This window comes from Populus nigra, chromosome 3, assembly GCF_951802175.1.
Source record: "Populus nigra chromosome 3, ddPopNigr1.1, whole genome shotgun sequence".
NCBI classification, from domain to species: domain Eukaryota; kingdom Viridiplantae; phylum Streptophyta; class Magnoliopsida; order Malpighiales; family Salicaceae; genus Populus; species Populus nigra.
This window is the reverse complement of record NC_084854.1, coordinates 6452551-6464687: the sequence shown is the minus strand read 5'-3', so window position 1 is coordinate 6464687 and position 12137 is coordinate 6452551. Positions and strand designations below refer to the sequence as shown.

At 31.1% G+C, this 12137-nt stretch overlaps 1 protein-coding gene across 1 annotated transcript; it reads right to left on the bottom strand.

The window, feature by feature from the left end:
• Positions 1 to 3919: 3919 nt before the first annotated feature.
• On the bottom strand, positions 3920 to 5710 carry LOC133688549 (glycine-rich cell wall structural protein 1-like). Its single transcript, XM_062108058.1, has one exon. It carries the CDS (start codon positions 5708 to 5710, stop codon positions 4298 to 4300), a length of 1413 nt encoding a protein of 470 aa, XP_061964042.1. The 3' UTR covers positions 3920 to 4297.
• Between the last annotated feature and the right edge of the window lie 6427 nt (positions 5711 to 12137).

Sequence of the window (12137 nt, the reverse complement as noted above, 5' to 3'; positions counted from 1 at the left end):
TTTTTGAAGTCAAGAAGCATTTTTTTGTAAACTTAAACATTAAACATTAACAAAGTTGTAAAAAAAAGAAAATAATTTGGAATGATTCCAATTTTTGTCGGGAATCTAAAATATCATATAAATTTATTTGCTTATTTTTAGTATGATTTTCTAAGTATTTGCATGGCAAATATTTAATACCTAACTAAATTTAAAGTAGGTTAATTTTACAAAATAATATACTCAAAAATCTCAAGAACCGTACTATAATTACTCATATAATTTCATATGACCTCTTCAGAACTCTCAGATTTTTTAAAGATAATTACAGCTTATTTTCTGTTTTTAATGTTTTATTCAATTTCTATTGTTTATAAAATAAACAAAAATACTTTTTGGCTTCAATTTTTTTTTTGTGAAATTGGATTGAATCTTCTTTAGCATCAATGAAAAATCTCAGTTCAAGAAATCAAAGTATGAGTTTTTTAAAAAGAATCTTTGGACAATACTGACGATAAAATCAAAAGGAGGGACAATATTTACTCAAAATACCATAATTCAAGGATAAAATTGATCAAATTAAAAGCATAAGCCTCATTTCACAACAATCGCAATAGTTAAGAGCAAAATATGCCATTAAACCAAATATAGATAATACTAGTTATATGACCCGCGCGATGCTGCAGATCAATTTTTTTGCATAAAAAATATTAAAAAACGCTAAGATTTAAATGTGTTAGGTTTTTTTGCAAAACTATACCTAAGAGTATCGGGTTTGGCTGCAACACCTAACCTAAGAGTAATATTTATAATATTAATAATAATATTAAACTTGCATGACCCAAGTTTAAATGGGTCTAGCTGCAATACCAGACCCAATAGTCTTGGACGTGGGTCTGGCTGCAAGGTCGTGTCATAAAAATGTAATAATTAAATAGATTAATTAAAAAGAAAAAAACAAAAAAAAACCAACATGAAGAAAAAAACTAATGAAGAAAAAAAATTTGAATTCACTAGGTTAACCCGCCAAACCTGAGATCCTTGTCATGAAAGTCTGATAACTAAATAGAAAAGAAATTTAATATCAACAAATTAAATAAAAAAATTAATTAAAAAAAAAGACATCAGCTTTTTCACCGCGGACTGCACTGTGCAGTCCGCCGTGAAAGGCATAAAAAGAAAAGAAAAAAATAAATAAAAATAAAGGCATCAGCCTTTTACCGTAGACTGCATACAATATAAAAAGATGAAATTGGAAGAACAAAAATAATGAGGAAAAAGAAAAACAATCTGAATTAACTGGGTTAACCCACTAAATAAGATTAACCCGTCACACCTGGGATTCATGTTATGAAAGTGTGATAGCTAAATAGAAAAGGATTTAAATAAAAACAGGAAAAAAACAAAAAAAAAACAGCTCAGCGTTTCACTGTACAGTGCACAATGAAACACTAAGCACTTTTAGTATATGTTATAATTATAATATAATATAATATATTATTATTATTATTATTATTATTATTATATAAGTAAAAAAAAATTAATTAAAAAGGACAAAGCAAAGAGAAAAAAAACCTACAGGAAGAAAAAAACTAATGATGAAAAAGAAAAAAAAATCTGAATCAACTGGGTTAACCGGTCAAACCTAAGATTCATGTCATGAAAGTCTGATAATTAAACAGAAAAAATTTAATATTAAAAAAATAAATTAAAAAATAATTAAAAAAAGACAAAAAGACAAAAGATAAAAAAAATACTAAAACCACCAGCTTTTTCATTGTGGATTGCACTGTGCAGTCCACAATAAAAGGCTTAAAAAAAAACAAAGGCATACACTACGGGTTATTTTTTTTCCTTGCATAAAAAACATCAAAAAATGCTAAGATCTAAGAGTGTTAGGTCTTTAAGCAAAGATATACTCAAGAGTCTTTGGTGTAACTGCAACGCTTGACCCAAGAGTAATATTTATAATATTAATAATAATATTAAACTTACATGACTCAAGTTTAATTTAGTCTAGTTGCAACAGCGTACCCAAGAGCCATGGATGTGGGTCTAGCTGCAAGGTCGTGTCATAAAAGTGTGATAATTAAATAGATTAATTAAAAAAAAATCAAAGAAAAAAAACCAATAAGAAAAAAAAACTAATGAAGAAAAAGAAAAAAAATCTGAATTAACTGGGTTAACCCTTCAAACCAAGTTAACTCGTCAAATTTGAGATTCGCGTCATGAAAGTTTAATAACTAAATAGAAAAAAAAACGGGTTAACCCAAAATTAACTGGGTTAACCTGTCAAGCCCGGGAGACGTGTCATGAAAGTCTGATAATTAAGTAGAAAAAAATTTAACATTAACAAACTAAACTAAATAAAAAAATTAATTAAAAAGAGAAAAAAATTTTTGGATTTGACTCGTCAAACCAGGTTAATCGGTCAAACTTGTGAATCGTGCCATGAAAATCTGATAACTAAATAAAATAAAATTTAACATTAATAAACTAAATAAAACAAAAAAAATTCATTAAAAAAAATAAACACAAAGAAAAAAGCAAAAAAAAAGCCATAAAGGCATAAAAAAGGAAAAAAAACAAAAAAAAGAGCAATTTATAATAATAATAATAATAATAATAATAATAATAATAATATAATTATTATTATTATATTATTATTATAATATATAAGTGAATGAAAATAAAAGACGTGGGAAAGCCACGGTGCTTTTCCCCACACCTTTTAATATATTGTTAATGATATGATGTAAAGATGCATCATTATGAAACATGTGTTTTTAGTAGGTGATTGTTTTTATTGTAGAAATTAATGTTTTTTAATTATTTTAATATATTAATGTTAAAAATAATTTTTTAAAAAATTAATAATTATTTTTATATATTTTTAAACTAAAAATATTTTAAAAATAACTCCTACTACAATCTCAAATACCTGACTTAGATATAAATAATTTTATCTGGATTTGTAGTTTTGAGCAACGATCGACAACCCTGAAACTTTCACTTTCGAGTCATGCATAGCATACCATAGTTGTCAATACCGTTCAGTACAATTCCTTGGGTGTGACATTTGAAAAAATAAATACATATTTATTTGTTTCACACTATTTAAAATTTCATTGTAAATTGTCCGAGAAGAGTAGAAATGGATCGAAACTAACCGTTCTTGTCGACCAATGAAAATATTATTTTTTATTAAAAAATTTCACTATTGATTATATTTTATCCAAATTAATTATGTATCTTTTTTATTAAATTCGTTACTTGATGTCTTTGAAATCCAATCCAATTGTTATTAACACTTTTTTTTAAAAAAATGTTTTGAATATCTTTAAAGCAATTTAACACAATATCATGTATTTATATACATATACTCTAAAAAACTTTAACACCCTCTAGTTTGTTATATATTGTGATTACCCGTTATAATTTGAAAATTTATCATTTATATCATGAACTTTGTACGCATGTTGACACTTAACATTATTTTAAAAAAAATTAATAAAAAATACTAATTATTTACAAGATTGTTATTATTTTTCTAAAAAGCCTTTGCAATGCTGGTTGGAAATTTGTTTAATTAACATGATTTAAATAAATTACAGGTGAATGAAAAATCATACTTTTATACGGGTTATCTAACCTTCGTGCTAGCCACCTCATTATGGGTCTCACCATTAATATTTTAAATGACAACAATTGACGTAGATGAAAATAATACATTAATTTCAAAATATCTTTTTCTCAAGGAAAGCCACCTCATCCCCTTTTATACAAACACATCTTGTTCTGCAACATTTTCTAGCTATGATTTCTAGCAATGCATGGTTATTATGCAACACTTAGTATTAGTAAAGTAAAATAACCACCAATGATCATTAAGTTTTAATATTAATTGACAGAGACATGAGTGAATGATAAATGTATTTGTTACATGGTAAAACCATCAAAAACCAAAAACACTATAAGTATAAAGAGATTTTTAAAATACTTAATTTTGTTCATTAATGTATTTGCTTGTCAAAAGATTATTATAATTATTTATATAAAAAACTAAAAAAATATAATGAAAACGAATAAGAAAAATAAACTAGAAAAATATTATCTTCAAATAAAATAAAAACTTAAAAAATATAAAAAATACAAATAGGAAAATATTTATTTTCCTAAAATGCTAAGAAGTTTGGGGGAGGGGGGATGCATGAGACCGACATCCAAGAAATTATTAGACGGAACACACAAGCTAGAAAATCCTTGCCAATCAAGGATTGAAGTTGTTACTAGGCCAGCTTATGGTAACATCAAATGGCTACCCGATATTATCACTTGAACCAGCTCCAAAAGATCCAGGCAGCCCAAAGTCGCTTCCACTAGCACTGCCTGCTCCGCCTCCACTATAGCCGCGACGATGCATCCCTTGCAGTCCATGAAAAGGATTTCCACCAGTACTGCTTCCTGCAAAATCACTTCCAGGAAGCAGCCCCAGTCCTAAATTCTCCCCACCCATATCTCCACGAGCCAGCCAAGGATCAACATTATTCACAACAGCGCTATTGCGCCCCATATTATTTACATGAGGCAGCCACAGGTCAAAGTTGTTTCCACCAGCGCTATTGCCTCCTACATCATTTCCTTGAGGCAAATCCAGATCAAAATTGTGTCCAACACTATTGTTGTCTCCTGGATTAAATCCCAGGCCACGAGGCAGCCAATGATCAAAACTGTTTCCAGCATTGTTACCTCCTGTCATATTGCTGCCAAGAGGTAGCCTCAAATCAAAATTGTTTCCACCTGCAGATCTGCTGCCTCTTAAACTTTCATTTTCATGAGGCAGCTGCCCCAGATCAAAACTATGTCCACCCCGGATGCCTCCCATATTTCTGCTATGAGAGAGGCCCAATCCAACAATGTCTCTAAAACTGCTGCCACCACCACCATTATGCCCAGGGTGGAATCCAATATCAGGTCCCCCTCCAGAGCTTACACCAGTAAAGTTAATTAGATGTGGTCGCCCCAAGACATTTCTGGCACTGCTACCTCCAGCAACATTATGCTCAGGGTTGTTTATTATATCAGTGAACCAATGGTCCCATGATGCACCACCATCTTTTGGATTGTTCCTCCCATCTCTAGATTCTCCTCCAGCTTGGCCGGTAGTTCCATCATCGTCGCCACCATCATCCTTGTTAGGGTCTTGATGATTAGAAGGAAAAGGACCAGGTGGGAATGCACCTCGCTGGAGTGGAGGAATTGGTTGGAAATATTCAACCCTTTTCCTTATTTCCTTCATTTTCTCCTCCACCAACCAAGTTAAACCACACAATTGAGTTCGGTCCAAGCCATCGAATCCTTTATCTTGGTAAACTTGTTGCATGAGACCAGCCATCTCCAACTCCCTGTTATTCTTTAGGTGCTTCCTGGACTGGTCATTTAGTTTGGCCATCCTCTCTTTCAGATAACTTTCTTGATTCGTCATCTTCTTATAACGCTCCATGTCGGGCATGTTTTGGAACCTCATAAGAAGTTGTCGCACCTCAGGGCGTGATGGCCAGACAGCTGGTTCGGGTTCATCTGGACTGTAGATGATAACAAAGGCCTCGATGCCACATAGTATGGTTAGCTCGCTCACTTTTTTCAGCAACCCGACTCTCCTTTTCTTGAGGCTAGCTTTCCTAGCAGCATCATTCACTATCCACGTGAGCTTAACCTTCTTTCTCGTCATGTTTGCTTTTCCCTCTTGCTCTAAACCATACCCAATGGGAGGTTTATATAACAGATGACAAAAGTGACAAGGGCTAAGAAAGCATTAGATGCAGTGGCCAAAATTGGAAAAGAGCAAAGAAAAAAAAGGGGTGAAGGCCTTATTGGATCTTAAGAGGTTATCTGCATATGGGTTGGAAATCCAGAAGCCAAGATTCTATAATCATGCATTTTTGGTAAGAGTATTAAAATTTCTTTTCTTTTTATGGTAGGATATATAAGTCATATACCGATTAATTACAGGTTTTCAAAATCTGGGCAGACCATTGTTGTATACATGATCTACTATCTGATTTTTCATGGTGCAAATCTGCACCAAGTTGCACAATAGTTTTATCATGGAATTACAAATTAATTAATGGCTTAAATTTATATACGGAAAACTCTACAAAGATTAAGTTTTTTTTCCAGGTTGGTAGATAGACTAGAAAGGTTGAGAATAGGGTACCACGAATACTTCTTAAACAAGTCCCATGTAATTAGGTTTAAAAGAGACTCTTTAAAATTTAAATGAACACATAATTAATGGAGGAAAAAAGTCTTCAAGGTTGTGTAAGTTTACATAGCTAGACAAAGGTTGTAAAGATGATTGCTCGGTTGAGATTAAATATATGTAGGGGTGTATGAGATTACGGTAGAGATTATGGTTTTAAATTTTTTTGTTTGAAAATATATTATAATAATATATGTTTTTATTTTTTAAAATTTATTTTTAATATTAATTAAAATAATATAAAAATATATAATAAAATTTAAATTTTTAAGAAGAATCATTTTAACTATGTTCTCAAACATTAAATTTTTAAAAAGCATGATTTTAACCATGTTTTCAAACATAAAAAAAAAAAAAAAGAATTCTCTTGTAAACCTAGAACTAGAACTTTGCACGGCTACGGGGTTGCAAGGTAAACTTCGAATTACAGAGGTAAATAATATTACTGGTCTTCAATTTTCTGAGCTACATTGCTTAGTGTGATGAATATATAGGAAATAATTATTGAGAGATAACTATATAGTTGTTGAGGGCAGATAAAAAAAAATTTTAATTTTTTTTTTTAAAAAAATTATTAAAAACATCTTCGATATATCAAGATCAATTAAGATTAACTTGTTAAATTCACGATCTAAATTATAAATTTAGTTGGGTTTAATAAATTTATTTTTTTTAATTATTTTTTATTTAATAACATGATAAAAAAATAAACGATTACAAAAAAAATTATCAAATAATTTTTTTTTTTAAAAAAACATGTTAGTCTATATAAAAAAATATTTGCTAATATTATAAAAAAGTTGCTATGAACTTATTAAAAAAATAACGTAAATCAAATTCTATTTATTAAAATAACATCTAAAATATATTATTAATTAATTTCAAATCTATATAAAATAATATTTGTAATATATTTTAAATTAATTAATTTAAAGAATTTAAAATCAAATTGAAGGGGGGGGGGGGGGGGGAACACTAAAAGGAGTGAGGCGCGCTAGATGGCCCATTAAAAATAAGCTCCGGCAAGTCGGCCTGCGACTCTCTTTCATTTTGCTCAGGTGCTGGAATGCAGATCACTGTCTTACACATCTGCTCATTTGCCATTCATTTGTCAAGCGTCCATGGCTAATGTTTCATCATTTTCTCCCTTAGCACCCATCGCCATTTGCTTCTGTTTGAGCGTGCCTTTTCCCCTTGAATTAACTTGGCCTTTTATGTTTTGTCTGGCAACTGCCACTATTGCTGTTAAACGTTGCATTTGCCCATCTCCTGTCAATACATTTTATGATTTCCTTCATTTTCGTTCCACAATGCCTGCTTTGATGCTTCTAAGTTACATTTATTTATTCAACCCGTGTTAGATCGACAACGTAAACCTATTTCTTTAGCTCGACTACACGGCTACAATGTCAGAACAGCTCGCAGCGAAGCGTATAACAACTATCTAGTAGTTCATCTAGTGGTGATGGCAAACCATGTAAGAAAATTGTGTTGAAGGATATGGAGGGTCCATAAACAAGTTCATCCTAATCTACAGGTGCATTTTCCTTCTAAAGAAAAACTAGGCACCGCTGAGGAATATTTTCCATCTAGTTATATAATTATCTTACATTAATAAGTTAAGAAACATTTCATATAAAAATAGGCTATAAAAAAAATATAAGGTTAAATATTCATAAATTAATTTTATATTTTTTAAATTTATTAAAAAATATATATAAAAAAATCTCACTCAGGTTAAACCAGGTCGCTCGGGTTTCGGGTTGATCAGGAAAATCACACGAGTTTAATCGGATCAATTACAAGCCCAGGTTTTTATGATTTGAAACCCGACTAAAATCTCGAATTACCCGAGTCGCAGGTCAACCCACTAACTCGATACAAGATTCATAAACATGATTCTGAACATTAATTTTAACATTATATAAATACAAATTATTTATAGTCAACGACTCACCATATATATCCAAGGACAACTTATTTGGAATAAACTTTTAACCACTACATTTTTTTATTCACTGGCACCACAGGTTCTAGCCGCCAATGGGCCAGTAAACAGCCAACAGCCCACCACAAAGGTGTTCTTCCATTTACCACAGCAAGCTTGATCAATTCCCAAGCGACTATCCTCAGTTTGAGAGCTTTCCTCCGGGCAAGTGAAGAGTCAGTTGAAGCTTTAAAAAACCACAGATTTTTCCCTTTCGGCTAAACAAGAACAGACCTGAAATCGCTCACTGGAATTGCTAAGATTATATTTCAAAGAACCAGCTTGTTGAGTTAAGCAGTTTTGACTCCTAGATATGCTGAGTTGTTTAGCAATTAGAGATTTTATTATTAGATTTAGCAGCATTCTATTGTTGCTGGGGTAAGTTTCAGCCTACTTGTCGTTTGTGATCATGCAATCTCAGTAACAGGCTAAGCCCCCGCTAAGGTGGTGGTAGCGGTGTTGGAGAGAGCACCGCCAGACTCTTTGCCTCACATGGTGCTAAGGATGTTGTTGCCGCTGTCCTATATAATTTGATGTCGCCTCACTGCAATCTTCTTCTTCTTTTTTTTTTTTTGGGAGAAACAGCAAGAAAAACCCTGAACCTATATAATTTCTCAATCTGGTCATAAAAATTACGAACTCGCTTCTTACACATCATTAAAAAAATTATGAACTCGATTCAATTCTTAAGAATTCTATTGGAGCTAAGATGATGTAAAATGGAATATAAAAACATCTAGAGATTAATTACATAAGACACAGTACTCAAGTTGGGCTTGAAAAGCCAAACATGATATACAATTATTTTCTGCATTTTATTGATATATTATGGGTGTTTGATAATGCTTTTAAAGTATTTATTGTTTAAAAACATATTAAAAAAATATATCTTTAAAAAAATATTTTAAACACCAGGTTTTAAAATAATAAAAACATGAAAAAAATTAAACTAAAACGAGGTACAAATAATCTTTTTCTAAGAGGCGGCTTGGACTATTTTTCTAGTTTCGTCAAGATTGCCTACCTCCAAATGATTAATTAGGTATTTCACTTGTTTAATAATATATATTGCCTTGCTACCTCCAAATGATTAGGCCGTCTCTCTCGTGTAGCTCAAGACAGCTCATTTCTTGAATCCAGATTTTTCTTTTCAATTCTTTATTCGATTTCTTTAATTCAGATCTTATGCACGTAAACTAGATTCGATTACTGTTGATGTCTGTTACTGCTAATGATATCCACCTATGTGCAAATGTCATAGTCTTTGATCGAATAATCTATATTTGTATGCATTAACGTATTAATTGACTATTTCATTATATTATGCTTGTTTAGTGTTTCGATATAAAGTTAAACGAATATAAAAATATCAAAAATATATTTAATTATAGGAATAATATAAAAGTAAATATATTTAAAAAATGAAAAAAACTTAAAACATTGAGATATATCTTTTATGTTTTTATTGTTTTTATTTTTTTTATTTCGAGACAATAACCAGTAGATGTATATATATAAATTAAAACAAAAAAAAACTCTCTCCACTTGCTTGATGGTGGCTCAATATTACAATAAATAATCCAATGGTGGTTATAAAGTTAGAGAAGATTCTTGTAATTGTTTTTAATAAAAAATAGGCTATCATGCTGAGTATAGTTAGGACAGAACAAAGGAATGTAAATCCACTTGCTTAGTGGCGATCCCATTTATAATCCACCCTTGTGTTACTTTCTATTAATAATATATATAATTTATCTCTCTAGCTAGTGTGGCAAGAGCTTTAATTTTTCTTCAATTTATAATTTATGTTATATATAGTTAGATATGATCCCCAACCTCAACTAATTGGCTCGGTAATCAATTGATGGATAATGGCTTGGGACGACATTATAAGTTATATATATATATATATATAACCAAATTAAAATATGAACGCATGTTCTTTGAGGGCAAAATTAAGAAATATATAGTTCCAGTAAATTCTCAAGAATTATACCAAACCAGCATGACTTAATTATCATGAAGAGTAACTCAGTCATAATTATATTTTTGCTTTAAATCACGCCAAATTAAGGACACTTTTCAGCCAGAAAGAAACGGTGATTTTTATTCATATGCCAACCTCCTTCATATTATCCAGTAAAAAAGTATAACCTGACATTTTCGGAGCTAGGTAACATGCACCTAGCTAGCTAGCTGCGCAGAGAAATAAAATGGCAGTATATATATCACCTTTGAGCCCATCACTAGGGATGTCGCTTTGTCTATTTTATAATTGTTCCTTTGAAAAAACAGAAAAACAATTTGCTAGATCATGAATCCGTGGTAAGCTAGCTATACCTTTTAGTAATGCACATCTTTCTCACGCAAAAACAACTTCAGCATATCCGCATGAAAACCAATGGTGGTGTTCTGGAAGCTCTAAAGAAAAGAAAATGCAAAAAGCCAAGCAGAAGCTGATATGGATTTGCAAACTCCAACAGGAACCCTACTTTTTTCCACGTTGCTCTTAGGACAGATCTCCACTTGGAAAGATCAATGCGTGCCAACAGGCTCCATTTCTGCCCTTGTGAAATGGACACGCGACACACGTCACATCCCGTAAGAGTGGAAGGGGCAGAGACTTTTCTTTTTCTAGTGAACATGAACAGTGCCCTAAAGAGAGGTAGGGTTGAAAGGAAGTAGGCCGAGGCGGAAAGAGAAAAAGGAAAGGAGTTTGTGGCAATGTGAGGCCTAAAAGGAGGAGGAGCGACTAGCTTCAATTTGCTTTAAATGATTATTGGGGAAGATTTATTTTGGTGAATTATATATGTTTGAGCTTTCTATATATACTCCTGTGTGAGGAAACTTGCAAGTTTAAAAATTAAAATAATTAATTGCGCATGGACAACAATAACGAAGTTCAGTAAAGTCTTTGGTGCACAGAATTCATCAACCATAGCCAGAATTAATTAAGGTCGTACTTATAGATTGGAAAAATAAAGGAAGGAAGGTGGTGAGATAGAGATCTCAAATCACAATAATTTCAGCTCTTCATTCATCACAGAGGAAAAGGAAAGGAAAGAGCAAGAGAAAATCTTAGCAAGCAAGCAACTGGACATACACTCTAGCTAGCTCCTAGAGTCTCATGCTCTTAATTTAAGCTCATATTATAAATCTTGCAAAAGATTCATAGTGGCAAGTCAATTTAGATCAACAACCTTCAATGTGTAAGCAACTAAGCATGTATCTGTACTGTGAACACCAGCGGGAAAGAAAAGTATTGAAAAAACAAACAAACAAATTACCATGATTATATTAATATCATGAAATTAAGCATTGAGTCAAAGGGCAAGCAATGCGCTATGTACATGGATGTTTTAAAAAATTGTTTCAACCCGATTTAATCTGTTAAAATTAAATAATATAAATATTTCAGATGACAATGAGTAAAAATAAACATAAAAAAATGATATCACAAGTGCCCTTACTTAAACAAACTACTTTTTATTTTTATATTTGATAGTTTATATATTGAGCATTTATTTTTATTTTATTTAAAAATATTTCGGTTTTAAAATTCTTGTTAGTGGGTTTCTTATTAGATTTCTTTAACATGAAAAAAAAAACTCGTCTCTTTACTTAAAAGGAGAGGGGAGACAACTAGAATTTAATAGTGGTATAAGGTATAAAAATTAAACTTAATATCAGGAGTGTCATGGCATTTACAGTCCATGTATTATGTTTGTCTCTAAATACAAATCTATAAAAATTACTAATATAAACCTAACTCGTACGTGGATATGTATAATATTCACACAAAAAAAACTAGCATGGCTTGAGATATCTAATCTGTTCGAATCCAAATAAATAAATAAATTAAGTTTATAATTTATAAAATATCAAAAATTAAATATAATTATACATCCA

Excerpts from the sequence above, each read along its gene's own strand:
- LOC133688549 (XM_062108058.1), bottom strand. The coding sequence starts at position 5,710 with ATGACGAGAAAGAAGGTTAAGCTCACGTGGATAGTGAATGATGCTGCT.